The sequence below is a fragment of the Rhinolophus ferrumequinum genome, chromosome 28 (genome assembly GCF_004115265.2).
Source record: "Rhinolophus ferrumequinum isolate MPI-CBG mRhiFer1 chromosome 28, mRhiFer1_v1.p, whole genome shotgun sequence".
In the NCBI taxonomy this organism is placed as follows: domain Eukaryota; kingdom Metazoa; phylum Chordata; class Mammalia; order Chiroptera; family Rhinolophidae; genus Rhinolophus; species Rhinolophus ferrumequinum.
In genome coordinates this window covers 7,805,360-7,824,430 of record NC_046311.1, presented here as the reverse complement: position 1 = coordinate 7,824,430, position 19,071 = coordinate 7,805,360, and the positions used below count along the sequence as shown (strand labels likewise).

Here is a 19,071-nt window from a genome sequence, read left to right as displayed (position 1 = left end):
TAAAAAATACTCATGTCCCTGATGGTTTCCAGAGATTTTCCTTAAGCTTATCCCCCTTGTGGCTTGGACACTGCGATCTTCCATGAAGTTTCTCAGGGTTGAGGACCACGAAATGAATGAGGTAATTCAGACAGTTTATAAAAGACCACCTCTCAGGGTAATGTGACAGCAGTAGAAAGTGACTAGCTGAGGGTGACCCGGCACAGATTCCCAGGAGGCGACATTCAAGCTGAGATTTGAAATATGAGGCGGCGGCAGCGGGGGAAGAAGCTTTCCAGTTCGGGGAAAGCGTAAGTGCAAAGGCCCTGCGCCTGGAATGGGTCTGGAAAGTTCTAGGAGAAGCACAAAGCTTGTTGCTGGGATGTGGTGAGCCCGTGGGGAGGAGGCTTGAGGACCTTGTAAGAGGCAGTAAGATGTGTGGCATCGTCCTCCAAGGGTGAAGGAGAGCCACTGGCAGGTGTAAGCAGAGCAGTTACACGAGCACAATCTGGGAAACACAGCTGCACGTATTTCATTTGCTCTCCAGCACGGATCCCCACCTTCCCTACCTTCTCCCCCATCCTTTATTTGCGTTTTCGCAGTAACTCCATGAAGGAGGCAGGTAGGTGTCTTCTCCATTTTGCGCTTGAGAGGTGGCTCACCCACGCCCGCTGGGCTCTTGAGTGGCAGGCTTCTGGATCACTTGGTGCCCGTCCCAGAGCTCTTGGCCAGACACGCTCAGGAGCACGAGAAACAGCTGTTATTACAGCCAGTTGCCTTCTCGCCATCCCCACCCCCGGCTGCTGGAAGAGGAAGAAAGCACACTCTTGGCTTTTCTTGAGCAAAACAATCACCCCAGAGTGGTCTTCTTTGCACCATCCGACTCCCATGAAGCGCTATGTTGACACCCAGTCACCCCTTCAGACTCTGTCCAGCTGCTCCACAGCGACAACTCGGCTCCGTGAACGAAACTGAAGCAGTGTTGTGCGGCGCCAAGCCCCCTTGGCTCACCCCCATATTTGGTACTGGAATCTGCACTCCTTGTTGGCGGGGCCTGCCCTGCTGGGGTCCACGTGCGCCACAGGGCCGGTTCCCCCTGCTTGGCTGTCATCGCCTCATTTTCTGTGACTGCCGAGGACCGGTTGCTCAGAGCTGGTGCTAGGTCAGTTTTGGAGAAGCCTCTTCAGTGTTTGAACATGTTGTCATGGCTGGAGCATTTGGCTTTTTCTTGACACAGTTCCTAGAACCCCTTGGGAGCCCCATACCCCACCCCAGGTTCTCGGGGGAGGTGGGGTGGCTGAGGAAGTGGTGAGGAAGGCGGAGAAAGGCTATAGGGGACCTTTAGTGTCCCCGTTGGATGGTTCTGTTGGGTTTTGGCTGAAGACAACTGGGGTGATTCTAGACGAACTGGCTGGTCTGGGGCTGGAAGGCTCGATGCACTGTATGTGGAAACTGGCCCCGCCACCTGGACTACTAATGGTGGAAATGCAACTCCTACCCTCATCACAAAGCCCAAGGCGACAAAAACAAAAACATTGCTTGGAAGCAGTAAGTAACCATGGAAACCTCCCACTGTGGTGGATGGCCCACCATCAGAACAAAGCCTCTTGTTTTTTGCTTCCTGGGGGGGGGTGGGGTGGCATAGAGTGCTCCCCACCCCCTCTCTTCTTACCACCTCACTGCATTGCCCCAGGTCAGGGCTCAGGTACCCAAGAGGAGCTGCCATTCTCGGGGCTCAGCCGGCCCTTGGTGGATGCCCAGGGAAAGAGCCCTGGAGAGGGAAAGCGAAAAGATGGAATGAAGATGGGAAGCGATGGTGACATCCGGCAGCTCTGGTGAGAGACAGGAGGGTGGGGGCAGGCTGTCGGTGTCATTGGAGCTGCTATCAAGGGCATTCAGGAGGCGACTCACACGTCTGGAGCTCCATCTGACCGGCATCATTCATTCCTGTTCCTGCTCCATTCATTTTGGGAGGGGAGCCTTAATTGGGCATGAAGAGATTTATCACGCGGCAGCCCTCGGAGCTGTGGGTGTCTTTGCCATCTGGACAGACGGTTCCCTACCCCGTGACAACAACAGTGGGAATGATGGATGAGGTCCCACAGCTCCACCCCCTGGGCCTGGTGAAACCTGAATGGCGTTTGTCCTCCCTCAGAAGGAGCAACATTTGGCCTGTGTTGATGGGCACACGAGCTGGGGTTCATGCTGAGGTTCTTCTGACTCTGTGAAGGCGATGCCCGACCCATGCAGCCAGGACGGGGTCACTTTTCAGTTTACACTGACCCAAGGACGAACAAAGAAAAGCCCTGGAGTGGGGAGTAAGGAGACCTAGATGCAAATTCTGCTGGTGAGCTATGTGGCTTCATAGCGTCTTTTGGCCTCAGTTTTATGACCTATACAACGGGAATAATGATTTCTGCGTCTGCCCAACTCACGTGGTTTTTTGGGGGTTCTTATGACATCATATGTACAAAATGATTTCATTAATTATACCGCCCTTGGCAGGCATTCAGGATTTAATCCAACAAACATTTATTGAGCAGCTGCTGTGTGCTACGCACCGCCTGTGGTGCTGTGATGAACACAGATGAATAAAACACAGGCCCTGCCCTTAGCGAGCGTACAGTCTAAGAACGGTCATAGGACAAGTGCACAGTAACTATAATACAAGGCAGAATATGGTAAGTGCCATGAGAAAGGTACAAATAAAGTGCTACGGTGGTTCAGCGGAAGGAGACATCCCAGTGGTTGGTAGATCAGGGAGGGCTTCATGAAAGATGTGGTTTCTGCATGGGCCTTGAAGTAAACAAAAGAGAGCATTCCAGGAGGTGAGCACATTCCAGGGGACGAGAACAGCAAGACCGAAGGCACAGACAGGAAAACCGGGCACCCCTTCCAGGAGTGACAGCAGGGCGCAAAGGAAGAATGGGGCCTTATTGGGGGGTCTGGACTGTCAGGATGAAGACAGGCGTCATTTTGTGGGCCAAGGGACCCTTTAAAAGGTTGCGAATGGCTGGAGATGAAAGTCGCTATGCGTATTCAAGGTGGACTGGAGAAGGTGCAAGCACACCCAGAGGAAATCTGGGGAAGAAGATCGCGGCTGAAATCGCCCGCGGGATAAGAAGGCCAGAGTAGCACTGGGGGGAAGGAGTCGCGAGGAAATACTTGGTGAAGAGTCAAAGAGAACGTTAGGGTCCAGAACTGGGTGGCTGAGAGGATCATGGGCCTTCTAACAGAAAAAGGAGGGAATCGTGGAGGAAGGAGCGGCAGAGACGATAAACTTGACGTCGCATGTGTTGCGTTTAGGGCGCTGCCAGAGGAGGTGGGGTGAATGTCCAAGGAGCAGTGTGCAACCTGAGCCTGGAATCCAGGGGAGGGGCTGGGCTGCAGGGGAGTGTGGACAGAGGGCCCGAAGGAAGGCGTGAGGTTGCTGGTGGAGAGAGCGGGCAGGTCCAGAAGTGAGCTGAGGAAAGGTGGCCAGTGTGGGGGACGTCTGAGTTATGGGCAAAGGGGGTGAGAGCAATGACAGTCAGATCTACCCCAGCTCCTTTTCAGATCAAGGTAAGGGCGTCAATAAATAAATCATAAATACATAAATAAATATATAAATACATAAATACATGAGGAAGAAGTACTGGGAAGGGAGGAGGAAAACCACAGGAATCCGGCATCCAGGGCACCAAGGGGACAGGCAGGGACCAGCAGGGGTCGCCGTAGAGCCAAACGATGGGAGAGCTTGGTGATGAGAAATTGCCGTTGAGGGTGGCAACGTGGAGAGTGTGGAGTCGCTGGTTCCAAGGACGTGGAGGCTGGTGGGGGTCAGGAGGGATGGCAGTGCAAGCCCGGAGCCCCCTTCCCAGGTCTGGTGGTGAAGGGGAGAAGCCAGGATGGATGGGGAGAGCACGTGTTGGTGGGCAGAGAGGACAGAGGCGGCAGAGGAGTGGCTGAGGGTGTCAGGAAGAGCGTCACCGGCAAGACGACAGGTGTTGCTTCCTCAGAAGTGGGAGGAAGAAGGTGAAAGGGAAGGGGAGAGAGCAAGAGATTTTGAGGTGAGACCTCCTTTCAGCCGGCTCCGTCTCTTCAGCAAAAGGCGGGGCAGAGGGTGGGGGTTGTTCAAGGACTTGAGGCCAATGGGAAGGTGAGAGGGGCTTCGGGGGGGCTGATGGCAGGATGACTGGGGACCGCCTGGCAGTCCACAGGAAGTGACTGAAGGGTCACCTGGCTGCGGCTAATTGAGCACCTTCCCCCCGGGGTGGCTGTGAGCACTGGAATTACAAGACAACAGGTCGGGGTACCAGGGACAGGCCGGGACTCCTTTGGTCCCCCATCCCCCAGACTAGCTGGCTTATGCCGGAGGCTGCAGTGGGAACTCACTCAAACGGAGCTATAAAGAGGACCCAAGAGTTGGGGGACAGTGACATGTGGATTGTCTTGGGTACCCAGTCTTTCTCCGGAGGGAACCCAGAGGCACGATGTAAGGGCTGTTTTACTTCAACTCCCATCAATTTCAGTTTCAGAAACCAAGATAGGACAGAAAGAAAACCATGTTTTCCAAAGAGCTCTGGCCCTTAAAACTCCCCAGAGAAGGTGCTGGCGGGTAGACGGAGTGCAAAGCCAACTCCAGGACCTGCCATCAGGGCTCCCCTCAGGACTCACCACTGGAATGTCCTAGAATCCAAAGCCTTGGCTCGTCCACCGAGGCCCCGCTGGCAGTCCTGCCCATTTCCCAGGGCACTGCAAGCTTCAGAAATTAAATGTCTCCCAGGGCCTCTGAGATCCTCAAGATGAAAGGCCCCGGAGAAGTGTAAAATATGATCCTAATTATTTCCACTTCTCATGACGAGTCCAAACCACTCCGTTCCCACAGAGGCTGTAAGGGCTGTTGCTTTTTAAAATATTCATTTTATAATGCAAATCCCAGATCCCAGGCTTCAAGCATCCACAGCAAGAACAACAGGAAAGAAACACAGAGATGTAGAATTGTAATCATGGTTTGGAGCTGGAGCGTCTGCATGTGGGGTTCATGGTTCTGAATATCCTTTCAGCACGTCCACTGGCTTCCTGTCAGCCATTACTTCAGACCAAATGCCCTGCTCTGAATTGCCGTTGATTAATTATGTCCAGTCTCATATGCTTGGGAGCAGATCTTGATGACTTTTCTTAACTCTCTTCACCGTCAAGATAATGGTTTTCTACTTATCTTTCAAATATGTTTTAAAACACTGTTATTTATCAGGCAAGGGAATACATACATGTAACAAATGAAGCCAGCTGATGCTTGTCTGTATGTGACCTGTGATTCCTGCCCCTAAGATATTGGCATCAAGCCCAGATTTCCCCCCGGGGAGACTATGTCCAGTATTTGGATACTGCATTTGGCTTCGAGTTAAAAAAAAGTCTCAACTATTTATCTTAATAGGGGGGAAAATGAATTTTGCAAAATTCTAAAATCATTGCCTCTGGAGGGAAGGGCTGGAGGGGAAATTGGAAACTCTCCCTGCAGAGTTGAAAACCTCAGTGTTGGAGCTCAGCGCCGGCTAGTCTGACCATCAGGAGAGGAGAGTGACAAGAAAGTGACGTTAGCACAGAAGTCTGGCTGCAGAGGCCGGGTAGATGTACCATGCAGAAAGCAAACAAAGAGAGTGGCTGCAGAGAAATGGAGCTAAACGGTTCACATTCTTTTAGGTCTCCCACTCTGGGGCTCTGGAGGCACCCAGAAAGGCAGTCATATGTATTTTAGAAAAGAATGACATTTATCTTGGCGGTGCCTTTTCAGGCATTCGCTGCAGATTCCCCGGTAGCACAAGTGGGACAGTGCAGTCCATTGTGTGACATTCGAACAGGGCAGCAAGGAGCCTAACCCTGCGGGTGACATCCCCGGCTCCCTTCCTCCTTGGTGGACTCAAGTCGCTTTACAGAACCACACAACCACATTTTGGATGCTCTCCTGTTTTGTTTTGGGGTGGAGTGCCAATCCTTAGCAGGAGGGTGCAATTTTTCAAAAACGCAATTTGGAACACCCTAGCTCTTCACTGTCATCCGCCTGCTCCGTCCCAGGTTCTTGGTGGTTCTTGCTGAGCCAGAATAGGAACTGTCCATTGTGTCTTTTCTAGCTTTCTCTCCGGAGCTGTGGCGGCCCTTCTGGGACAGATGGGTCAACCGTGGTTCATCCCTGGGGCGGTTAAGCTCTAAGTTCGTGGAAAGGCCCTCGGCTCTGATGTGGCCTCTGCTTCTTGGTGTCCCTGTGCGCCTTTGCTCAGCCGAACGCTCCAACCTCCCTCTCCTCTGGGAACAGCACCGTTTTGGACTTGGGTCAAAGGGTCCCCTCTGGGTCTTGGCTGGCCCAGAATTCCACATTTCTCAGAGGCCTGGGGCAGCTGCCAGCAGGTGGCTGGCTCTCCATTCATCCAAGAGCCCAAAGATCCCTCCAACCCAGGAGGCAGTTTGTCATCCAAAGTCATGGTACTGGCACCTTTTCATGGCGAGTCCTTCCGCCCCAACGATGGACCGAGTCTGAATTCTGGTGGGTTCTCCACACCTCACCTTCTTCCTGTGGCTTATCTGCCTAACGCTAGATGAACACCACACAGTTATAAATACTCAGGTCAATATATATATGCAGGTATAGCTATATATATTCTGGTCACTGTTTTACACTGGAACAAAGAAAACCACTAGCCAGCTTGTTCTATAGTTTGTGCCGCCCCGACTCCCCTCTGCCCGTGGTGTCGCTGGCAGGAAATGTGAGCCACTGAATCCTGCCGGGCATCCACTTACGTGGCCCCGTCACACTGGCCGACAGTCAGTTTCAAAGCCCCCTGCTCGTGCAGGCTCTTGAGGGCCTTGAATTCCAAGGGCATGGTGTGGGGGCTGGCCTGGGAGGTGTAGCCGTACTTGAGGCTGTCGTAATAGTGGTACTTGACGGGGTTCTGGTTCTGATCAAGTGGAAAGGGCCAGAAGCCGTACAGGTAGATCTGGTTGCAGAAGCGCGTGGCCAGGGTGTACATCAAGAGGCCGGTGGTGGGTCTCTTGATATGGACTCTGTTGGTTAGCCAGTATCTGAGAAAGGGGGAAAAGCGACAAAGGAAACGAAAAAGAAACGTGGGTTGTGAGTTTGCCTTAGTGGGAAGAGGAACATTGTATCCTGCCCCCAGCCTGCCTCTTGCCACTCCAGGAACTGCAGAGACCGATCGAGTGACTGACTCCCGGTTCCCTTCACAGAGGACTGACAGCCACCACTTACTGAGCAGTGGCGCTGCCCCGTATGCTGCGAGCTTTCACACACATGATTTAATGGAAATAAGACAAGCCTCGCAGTAGATACGGATGCAGAAATGAGGCTCAGAGACGACAAGTGACGTGCCCAAGGTCACCGAGGTGACCCCAAGCTGGCAAAGTACAGGAACCAGGACTCCCTTCCAGGCCTTCTGATGCCAAGGCCACGCTGACACAGGGCAGCCGTGGATTGTGGCTGGTCTGACCAACTGTACAAGAGCGCCTCATGTCACCACCTGCTTAGTCCCAGCTCACATGTAGGAGGCACGGTGCTAGCTGGGAAGGCAGGGAGGGTGCTTGATGCTGAGCCTTCCTTAGACGCCCTCAATACTCTCTGCACTCACTGGGGCTGAGCTGGGCGTGGGAGGACCCTGGGGGGCAAAGGCAGGGAGTGTGCAAGGAGGAGGAGGACCCCAGAAGAGTAGCAGCTGCTGTTAGGACCCTCCCACACATCCTGGCAAAGTACTCATCCACTGGCTTAACCACCTCCAATGACGGGGAGCTCACCCCCTCCCGAGCGGGGCCATTGCATTTTCAGCTCTAACTCAGGGTTGTCAACCTGGGCTGTACACTGAAATTGCCTGGAGCTTTAAGAGGACTGGGGCCTGGGTGCCACCTCCAGGGGCAGCCTGCACACAGAGTTTTAAAACCTCCCCTAGTAATGCAAATATTTAGCCAAGCCTGTGGAGCCTTGCTCTCACTGGTAGGTAGGTGGTTCTGCCAAAAGAATGAGACATATTTAGATAAAAAAGAGGGAAAAACAGTGAGCATGTGGCCTAGTCCTAGTGTGTTGAGGACAACGGGCCCGGAGAGCTCATGTGGCCCAGTGGCCTTGCCCGGGTGTAACTGAGTGAGCTGGGAGTCGGGACATGTGTAAGGAAAATGACACCTGGCCTCAGTGTTGCCAGGCAGTAGGGAGTGGTGGCGACTGCGGCATCTAGAAGGGTGGCCGTTTTATTGTTGTCCAGTGTGGTGGTGGCAGAGTTTCAGATTTTTTTCAAGAGTATCAGATAGCTGGATTTTTATGCAAGTTTGCCAAAATTTTAAATGTTGGCAACTGATTTTTAAATGTTCTAGGAAACACCACATGAAGCCCTGTTGGGTGAGTCAAACAGTCCAGGTCTATGGGTCGCTCACCCATGGGTCTCCTGGATTGAACCTGTCCTCTTTCCGATAACAGAGGAAGATGTGGGATTCCAGGGTGACTTGCCTGAGTGGGGGCAAACTCCTCAGGCCGCTGGTCACATAGAGCTCAGGTGAAATGCAGCCTGTCCATGTCCTTCTTGGATCTCTTTCACTCCGTGGTGATTCTGGGAGAATCAGAGCTGGGAGTGAGCTGGCTACAGCCACTCTTGACACCATCCAGGGACACGCGAGCCACCGGCAGTGTCCCTGCATGATTGCATCTCCCTGACTGGTCACTCCCTGAGCCAATTCAAGTCCTAACACCGGCCACATGCCATATCAGGGATTTGTGGTTTGCTTATTTTTTGATAGGAAGTTCTTAGCAGGGGAAGATGTTCAGAAATGAATTTCTTGGCTGGCTGTCAGGGGGAGGGAAGAATTTAATCAGCGGTGGAACATCCAGGGAGCTCATAGGTGGATCTGAGGTCACACAGGCACGTGCTGTGCCCTCCCCAAAGAGCTGCCTTTCCCCACACGTGTCCTCTTGGTGAACTCTCTGTTTTCCTCCCCAAATTAATCATACGCATCATGTCTTCCTAGAAATGTTCCCTTTGTTCCACCTTCTTCTCCCCAGCTCACACTGACTTAATCACTTCCACCTTATTATCATGAGCTTTGTTTCCACTTCTCCCTGCGTGCTGATCAGTCCGGGCTGACAATCCATTACTGTGTGGGTGGGTCTCCCACACAAAACTGTGCTGTGATCTACTCAAGCGCAGGGGCCAGGCCTTATGCTCCTGTGCAGGGGGTTCAAAGGCACCTGACGCAGGGCCTGGTGCAGCCACGGCTCCACGGCAGAGACAAGCATTCAACAAACACTCTATGTGCCCTCCTACATCTCCCAGTATCCCTTGTCCTGGGGCTGGGGTCATGTGACCAGGTCTGGCCAACAGGCTTTGACAGGAACTGTGTCCCTTCTGAGCTGACGTTGGTTGTCCCGCTTTCTCTTCCCCTGCCTTGGGGAACTTCAAAGCCTCCTGTAAAGATGGTGTCGGCCTAAGATGGAAGAGTCCTAGGTCCCTGAATCACTGGTTAGGAGAGAGCCCCTGCCAACCTTCATTAGTTTGCACAAACGAGAAATGAGCTTCTGTTTGTGTAAACCACAAGGGTTCTGGGGTTTGTTATTGTAGTATAGCTTCGAATTGATTATCCTGACTTCTGTTGAGCTCAGCAAACGTTTGACTCAAGTGGAATTGAAAAATGGGAAGAAATAGAAAAGGAGAAAGGAGGAAGCGAGCAGAGCACGCAGCTTTGTAACAGTGGCCAGCGGGGACAGGAATAGCAACGCCCAAACTCTCAGATATGGTGCCAGGCTTTTCACCCTGAGTCACTCGTGGGAAAGGTGTTAACAGCAAATGAGGCTCCAGGATGAGCTGAGAACTCAGTGGCGTGGAGGCACTCACTTATTTCCTATTCTGCTTGCACGGGTAAACCAGAACTCCTGAGAGATATCTCACAGGGACACAGGGGCACCATTTAATGCTTGTAACAGGGGCACCATTTAAAGCTTGTAACAGGCTGACTGAGTTATGCAGGAACAAATCACTCGCGATTTCCTGTATATCTCCTCAATCGCTCTGGCCAATTTAGAGACTGTGTGCCTGGCCGACGTGTAGACGATTTCTTTCCTTAGGAGAACAGCTGGGTGGTAAACACTAACTAATTAATTTCGCCTTCCCAAATGAGGTTAGCTGGGTGCATCTGGGACACTGTATTGACAATGCACCTTTAATATCCCAGTCTTGAGATTTTAATTAGAAGGCAGAGTAATCTCAAAGAAGGCAGTAATTATTTTTCAAATTGGTTACCCCAATTGCCAAGGCGGTTAAGCACTGTATTTTATGAGCATGGACAGCAGTACATGAGGATTGCCAAAATCATCTTGAAAGCATATCTGTCCTTCTCCCTGGATTCCTGGGCTTGGTATGTGGCAAGAATGGTGGCTGCCAATGTTGGGAAAAAAGACCAAAAGGACTTTCTCTAAGAAGCTACAAAAGCACTTTGTGGCTGTAGCTCATTTTGTCCTTACAGAGCAGGAATGCCTCTCAGGTGTTTGTCACGGGACACGTGGTGCACAGTCTTCTGGTCTCCCGTCACCCACATTAGCAGCCTGTCCCTGGTCTGGGGCCCCACAGCCCATTCCTGTGCTGTCAGGACTTGGTTATCCAGGGGACATCTCAGGCCGAGGAGGCCGGGCTTTGAGGGAATGGAGAGCTGGGTTTAATGGGTTTTATCTCGGAGTCTGGGGCTGGAGCACAGAGCTGGCCAAGCCTTGGGGGTGCCTGAGGGCAATTATTGGTCCCCAGGCTTCTGTGCTCACCCAAGCCCATGCTCCCACTCAAACCTGCTGACCGCGTCTGACCAGGCCACCAAAATCCCTCCAATGACTGGGAGTCCACAGGATAGCATCCGATGGCCTCAGCCAGGCTTGGGAAACCCTTATGATCTGGGCCTGAAGTCTGCCACACCGCCATGTAGAACTTGGTTTCTTTTCTCCCAGGACACCATAACCTCCCCTGTCTCCGGGCTGGCAACCCCTTCTTCTGGTCTCAGCTTCGCTGCAGGAGGGTTTTGTGTCCCGGATGTTGTCCTTTCCCTCTCACAGTGCTTCTCATGCTACAATGTAATTGCTCGTTGATTTGTCTTTCTCCTCCCCTGCAATTTAAAATTCTCTGAGCAAGTGGATTGGCTTCTGTATAACTTCAGATCCTAGCAGAGCGTATGCACAAAGTGTGGGCAGCTTCACAGATCTTTATTCCATGAAGCAACGAAGGAAAACGAGCTAGCAGAGGCTACTGGTACCCTTTGGGGACGCTGGCAGGACAGGTGAAGGAGTCCGCCTCACTCTAAACGCTTCTAGGCAGCTACCAGGTTTGCACATGAGAAAGGCAGGCTAACAGCATCCTGGACGGCATGTTGTCAAAAGAAAAAAAGAAAAACATGATGCCGGCTGCTTGAGCTGGTTCCCTCAGGGAGTCAAAAGATGGTTGTTCACCCACGGGTATCACCCCTGGCGCTAGGGGCCCAGCAGGGACCCGGCAAGAGCATTTCTTGGGGGCTTACACCTCCTGGCTGGATTGTGGAATTTAATGCCACCTCCAACAGAAAAATTATATTCAACCTCATTCATAATTGAAGGGATCCAATTTCAAGCAACAATCAGATGCCATCTTCCACTGGATAGGCAAAGATAACAAATGTTGATAATACACCGTGGTGGTGAGATTAGGGGAAAACAGGCATTTTCAGTGATTGTAGGTGGGAGTGGAACTTGGCAATATCTATAAAAGTTAACAAGGCATATATCCGTCTCGTTTTAGCAGCGACGCTTCTACAAAGCAGGCCTATAGACAGATGTGCATATGTGTGCAGGGATCAGTACGAGCCGGTCACTGTAGCCCTGGTTACACGAGCAAAAGATTGAAACCCCTGCTATGCCCCCCGCCCTGCCCCCCCGGTGGCTTCTGCTTACTGAACTGTGGTCCAGACACAGCGCAAGGCTAGGCAGCTGTGAAGGGCAACGGGTGATGGCTGTCAATATGGAATAATTTCCAGGATTTAGCAAGGCCGGGGGCTTAAAACATGCCCCCTTATGTGTACAAGGGTTTTTTTTTCTGGCGGGAGACACAGAAAACCAGTTTAACAGGCTGCATCTGAGGAGGAGGGCTCGTTTTCCGCTTTAAATCCTCTGATACTCCATGGATTTTTCTGTTTACTATGTGCATTGCTGTTTTTTTTTTGTTTGTTTGTAAAAACATGGAAAAACAATCCATAAAAAAATGACCAACTACGGGTAGCCATCTGTGTCTGAATACCACAGACTTCCCTCCTTTTCTTCTCTGTGGAACACACTTCCAGACTGCGTGTCCACTGGAGGAAATGGGGACTCAGCTCCTGTGACCGGTCCGAGGGCTACGCTCTCTGCAGTGTGACGGGCGGTCGGTCGGGGGCTACGCTCTCTGCAGTGTGACGGGCATGTCTGGGAAGCGATAGCTCCCACTCGCAGGCGTCTCTCACCTTAGTCTCCACGCTATGCGTGCGCTCACCCCTGGGCCTGCCCTCTGGCCCTCAGTTTCTGCCACCCCCCGACAGGCAACAGGGTCTGCTTTGCTGATCCACTCCTCCGGCCCTGAGGGGATGCCCACTGGGTCGGTGCCATCCTGGAGCCTTGGCTCAGCACTCCTGATGCCTAATGAAGTGCCAATTCACAGGCGTCTTCTGCACCAGGCATGTGGGCTGGGCGGCTGAATGGGCCTGCTTTCCTGTCCAAGGGCCGCCCTCTCTGTGGGTCCCAGCCTTCCCCATCGTTGTAATTGAATTAGACCCATTCACTGCCAGCTGCCGACCACAGTTTCCCGCCCCCCCGCGGCCGTGCTCAGTTGCCTGGGTGTCCTCCCCCTCGCTTGCTCACTGCCCTTGCCAACAGCCGGCGGGGCACTGTGCCACTCTGCAGGCAGGCAGAGCCAGAAGTCGCCTGGGAGAGCTGCTCAGGCTGGGGCATCGGGTGCTCAGAGTTGAAGGGCAGGCCTTCCACACAGGGTCTCTGTACCACGTGCCAACTCCCTGCAATGCCCGGGCCCGAGCACAGTCTCAGGTGGGCAAGAAGCTTGAGAGCACATGGTGGTTAGAGACTCTCCTAGTACAGGTGCACTGAAGCAGAGAACCTGAGTGGAAGGGCGGCCAGCTCGCCCAAGTCTTACGGGTTGCATTGTGTCCTCTCAGAATCCCTATGTTAAAGTCATAACTTCCAGAACCTCAGAATGTGACCTTATTTGGGCAGAAGGGGTCTTTGCAGTGGTCATCAAGTTAAACAGAAGTCGTTAAGGTGCCCCTAATCCAATCTGACTGAAGTCCTTAAAAATGGGACACTGGGAGAAGACATGCACACAGGGAGAAGGCCGTGTGAACATGAAGATGGTCCCTGACGAGCTAAAGAGCGAGGCCTGGACAGCCTTCCCCGACTGACGGCCTCAGAAGGAACCAGTCCTGCTGACACCTTGATTTCAGACTCGTCACCTCCAGAACCGAGACAACTGATTCCGTTGTTTAGGCCAGCCAGCCTGGGGTACTTGATCTCAGCGGCCCTACCACGCTCAGACAGCGACTTGGGGAGGTGTGCAGTTCCCTCCCCACGGCCCACTAGGGGGCATTCACTGCTGCTGGAACATCCCCACGGAGGCTGGATTCACCACCTCCTGGGAGGCAGCCACGCTCCTTTCAGATGATCTTTATTTGTTGGAAGGTTCTTTCCAGCATCCAGATGAAAGCTGACTCTCTCTGGATCCTCTCCCAGCCCTAGTTCTACACCTAATGCCTCACCGGCCACATCTGTGAGCCCCTCCAGAGTAGAGGTGTTGTTTTATTGATTTTTGCACAGCCCCGGAGCCTGTGAGTATTTGCTGAAAGAATAAAGATTGTGCTCATGCCCCAAACCTTTCATCTTCCGAATTTCTCTGCCACCATGGTCCTTCTCTACCTCGGTACCCAACACTGAATGTGATTCTCCACGTGGGATTTGACCAGAGGGAGTAAATCAAGGCCATTGCTGACCTCCCTGCCTCTCAAAGATGTGCTGCATCCATTGCTGCAATCTAAGATCCCGTCCCTCTGAGCAGCCACACGCCGGCTGATGGCTGGTGCGGATCATCGTTCTGTACAATTCTTTAGAACCTAAGTACAGGACCTTGGCTCTGTCCATACTAAAGTGCTCCCTCTTAGATTAGCTCATTGCGTCAGCCTGTCGAAAGAAATTTTGATTCAGTTCTGAAGTCCTGCTGGACCCTGCACCCTACAAGGCCCAGTGGCCCTATAGAAGGAGAGGGAGAGGGCCATCAGCAGAAATCCACTCCGAGGCCCGTGACGTCCAGTCCAATCCAATCCATGCCCCCCACCTCTTCCCCTTGCTAAAAGCGGAGTCCCGCCCCACCCGCCTTTCCTGCAGTACTTCCTCTGGGGAGTTTCTGCAAAGGAAGATGTTGTGATCTCAGGATTAACAGCCTGTTTGTTTAAAGGGCTTGTTACTGGTGCTTAATGCTATTTTGACAGATAAAAGTGAGTCAATTATAGCTGGAAATAGCTCTGGCTGCCTGCGTTTCTGCCAGGTGGTTGCCCATTCCCCATCACGGGACCCTTTCTCGCTTTCCCAAAGGACAGTCTTTCTCTTTCTCTTCCCCCCTCTGACCTCCAAACCACGCAGAGTTTCCTCCTTCCAGGAAGAAACAACATTTAAGGACTGTATCCTAAGTCTGGGAGGTGGGGGTTGCTGCAGAGCCCCACTCTGTGACAGGGACGAAGTAAAGGACGCTGAAGGAAATCCTGACAGGTCACACTTCGGGATGAGGCATGTGGCCGCGGTGAGGTCTCGGTCAGCCACGAGTGTGGCTGCCTTTTACTGAACGTATCGCTAGGTCTTTCTTCGTGGCACTGGGTGTCCGTGTGCATCCCCACCCTAACGAGGACCAGAATCCAGAATCCTTTGTGCGTGGTTCCGAGGGCTTCGCAGGGCACACCGAGTTATGTGAAGGCCCCCTTAAAGAGCGTGCCAACGTCCCTTGGTCAGGGGAAGCTGTGCTATGGGCTCTGTCGTGTTCCTGGAGCAGGACTGGGAACCGCCATGTGGGTGGACGCAGAGCCTGGGCCCAAGCGGCGAGGCCAGGGGGGGGGGGGTATATTTGTAACAGGCATCTCACACTTAAGATTCCCAAGAAAGAAGTCTCTTCCTCAATATGCCAGACATGCACGGGCTTCTCCCAGGCTCCTCCTGTCACAAAAAACGGCACCACTGTCCCTCCATGCTCACGCTCTAGCACTAACAGTCATCTGACTTTTTCTCTTTCTCTCCCATGAGTTCCTTCAGTAGAATCCATCAGCCAACCCTGCTGCCTCTCCTCCAAATTTTATAGCAAATCTGACAAAACTGTAGCCTATCCACTACCACCGTCCTGGCCTAAGCCACGTGTATTTCCTACCCGGACTCTTACAATAGCTCCCCGGCAAATATGCCCGCTTCCGTTCTTGCCCCTTATGGTTTGTTCTCAGCACAGCTCTCCAGGCAGGCGCGACCAGTTGGTCAAAATTGCCCTGCCAGGTAAAACCCACCTGCCAAGCCCCCTTCTTCTCACCAGAAAGGGAGGCTCAGAAAGGTCAGGTGACTGGCGGAGGTCGTCCAGCTAGTGGGTGGGAGAGCGGGGATGGCAGTGCACCCGGGAAAGGACTCTTGCCCCCCAAGCACCTTCCCCCCGAGGGGCCGCTCACCCGCGGACGGCGTGCAGCAGGCGCAGAGAGGGGTAGGCGGTGCGCACGTTGACGCGGTGCTTCAGGATGAGCTCGTTGACCCACTCCACGCGCTCCTTGCCGCCCCTGGCGGTGAACGCCGGGATCCACAGTATGCTGCCGTTGAGGCTGTGCAGTCGCTGCAGCAGCTTCTCCCGCCACGTGGCGTTGACCAGGTCCTCGAAGGCCCGCTGGATGACCGAAGGGTTCATGGTCACCAGGTCTGTCTTGAGCCCCACGTCCCGCGCGTACTCCTGCACTGGCGCCAGGTTGCACCTGCCGGAGGGAAGAAGGCAACATGGTCCTTGGGGGAAGGGGCTTCTATTTCACGGTATCCATCCTTTGCCTCTCCTCGCTGCCTCCTCCTCCCAAAACAAAGACCGAGGGCATCTTCCTGCACTCAGCGGCCCCTCCTCTCATCCCTTCTCCTCCTTCTCCTGCCACACGTATTGACTAGGCTCTTAGCACATACGGGGAATTTGCTGCACCTGGGCACGTCCAACACCAGCCTTCTGCAATGCAGTATGTAGGAGAAGAGGAAGGAGGCAAGTAAGCCAGCCGTCAGCACACGAGATGACCACGCTTTGGTAGGAGTGACTGGGCCACATCACCCCTGGCTTCAGAATTCACCCTGATACTTCCTGCCTGTGTGATTCTGGGCAACCTGCTCCACCTCTGTCCTTCCTGAGAGCTTCCCCATGGCTAAGGAAAAGCCACAACAGTTTCTTTAGCTCTGATGGCGATCAAAGCGGCATCCTTCCCAGGAATTAAAGGAGCGACCACACACCCAGTCCTTAGAGCACTGCTGGAGCACAGTAAGAGCTCAATAAATGTGACTACTGTCATCATTATTATGGGAAGGAGAGGCATCAGGTGGTCTTCCTGGAGGTGGTGACCCTGGAGGGAAGTCTAGCAGGATGGATGAACAGAAGTCCGTTAGTGGAAAAGACACATTAGGACAGCATTTCTCCAGCTTGCCAGATGAGAAGAATCACTTCAGGCCAAAAGTACAGATTCCCCAGGTCTGTCACCTAGAGATCCAGAGTCAACAGATGGTCCCAGGAATTGATGTCTGTTTTTATGAGTTCTTTAGGTCAGTCTTATAACCAGGCAGTTTAGGAAACATCATACTGTAGTATTTTAGGCACAAGAAATGTGTCCAAGGGCACAGAGGTGGGAAAGACTGTGAGTATTTAGGGGAAGGCAAGTGATTTGGTCTGATTGGAGCCGATTGTGTGGAGGAGATGGGCAGGAGAGCTATCCTGCTGTCCGTCTGTCCGTGACTTGGTTCCAAAGGCAATAGGGAGCCACTGAAGGTTCTTGAGCAGGAGAGTGACACGGACAGATTTGCATTTTAGGCAACAATAAGATGAAGTTGTAGTATGTGTTGGCGGACGTGGAAATGGGTATCGGAGGGCAAGTCTGTTGGGGAGGAGAGGCAGCTTGCGTCCGTGGCCTGACCCTGGGCCGAACTACACTTGGGATCTCTGACTCTTTGTCACTCAGTTTCCTCATCGCAAAAGGCAGGGCAAAACTGGATATTCCTGACAGGATTGTTGTGAGAATTAAGTGAGTTAATAAACATGACGTGTGTAGAAGTGCACCTGGTACCTGCTAACTTCCTAGTCCTGTTAAGCAGAGGTGATGATTTGTCTGTGGAAGGGCATTTGTTCATAGGATTGTCCCTATGAAAGGGGTGTGTGTGTGTGTGTGTGTGTGTGTGTGTGTGTGTGAGTGGAGTGTGGTTGTACCCACTGAAGTTTTCATCCCCAAACATCTGGGAGTTGACTCTGCACATGTATGCCCCTGAGTTGTGCAGTACCCCCAGCTTGGCGTTGCCGGCTCCGGGGGCCTGTGGGACCAGACACCCTGTGTGGCCTCACTTCCCAGCTGTCCCTTGTGTGTGGTCAGGGGCTGGGCTCCATGATCCATGAATCTACCTTCTTGTTTCCATGCCCCCTCCTGTTCTTTCCTTCTCCTCACCTCACCGTTGCCAACGTGAATGGTGCTTCCTCCCGAAGCCTGCCCTAAACTCCCCAGGGGATTGGGGGTCGCACGTTTTTTGCAGGCTCATTGTGTTTTGCATGTGGTGTGCCCTACAACGATTCACATGCAGAGTTTTCTGAGCTGGGGGTGAGGTCTCACGTATCTCCCACACAGAGAAGGGGCCCAGTAAACCCAGAGCAAGGCGAGCTGAGTGAAGACTCGGGTTGACAGAGACCGGGAGCTTCCTGTCAGGACCTTCCTGGAGTCCGTTGTCCCAGCGGAGCCTCGCAGAGCCCCTCTGCTGTGCTGGGCCCAGCGTGGACTGGGGTCCGGAGGTGGCCACAGCCGCTCTGCTTTGCCAGGGTGCGGTGGGTGCAGTGGGCACACGGGGTTCATGGACAGCTACCATTCAGAAAGGCAAGTGGTACAGGAGACGTGGTGCTGAATCATGGGGTGACCTCCACGCACCCTCGGGAAGGATGCGGCGGGGGGAACAAATACTTCATATGCCTTGTTGTGGAGACACTGTCCTGAGCACACACACACGCTGTCTCATGCAGCTCTCAGAGCGTGTTTCCCCGAAAATAAGGCCTAGCCAGACCATCAGCTCTAATGCGTTTTTTGGAGCAAAAATTAATATAAGACCCGGTCTTATTTTACTATACTATAAGACCGGGTCTTATATAATATAATAATAATACAATATAATAAATATAAAATATAATACCAGGTCTGATATGATATGATTTGATATGATATAAGACCGGGTCTTATATAAATGTGAAACGTGAGGGCTGCACACAGTGGGGCTGCGGAATCTTGTCCTAAAACACCAAGTCAAACCCCACAGACATGCAGATCCGGGAGGGCCAGACCTAAAGGTCCAAGGGCAACTGCACTTTGTTCTGAGCAGGTCTCTCCTGGCATTTCAGGTCCCTCTTTTCTAAGTCTGTGGACATGACCCCCAGCAGAGAGGCAAAGCCAGCTATGGCCGTGCCTGTCAAAGCAGGGTTCGCACACCAGTAGCCAGGGCCTTAGAATGCAGAGTCTCCGGCCCCACTCCAGACTGGAAGATGCTGCATGTTAATAAGTTCAGGCGGTTCATATGCTCATTAAAGTTCTCAAGGCACTGGGCTGGAGCACCAACAGCCTTCAAAATGGAAGGGCCTCAAAGACAGCCAGTCCAACCCGCCCATTTTACAGATGATGAAATCGAGGCCCCTAAAGGGGAGTGACACATGCCACGTCACATGACAAATGGGCCCCAGAGCCAAGAGTGGACTCTGGACGCTGTACTGCTTGCCTTGCTGTGTTAACTGTCCATAAAAGCAAGTGCCGGCCAGAATCTGCTGTTGACTGAAAATTCCTGGGGCA

At 52.8% G+C, this 19,071-nt stretch overlaps 1 protein-coding gene across 1 annotated transcript in view; it reads right to left on the bottom strand.

Annotated features, from left to right (window-relative positions):
• Positions 1–2,547: 2,547 nt before the first annotated feature.
• Positions 2,548–19,071, bottom strand: part of ST8SIA2 (ST8 alpha-N-acetyl-neuraminide alpha-2,8-sialyltransferase 2) — a 53,623-nt gene continuing 37,099 nt past the window's right edge. Inside the window, exons 5-6 of the mRNA XM_033099949.1 lie at positions 15,694–15,987; positions 2,548–7,038 (exon numbers count right to left, since the gene is read on the bottom strand). Coding sequence (XP_032955840.1) covers positions 6,753–7,038; positions 15,694–15,987 — 580 coding nt within the window. The 3' untranslated portion in view covers positions 2,548–6,752. The remainder of the gene's footprint in view (positions 7,039–15,693; positions 15,988–19,071) is intronic.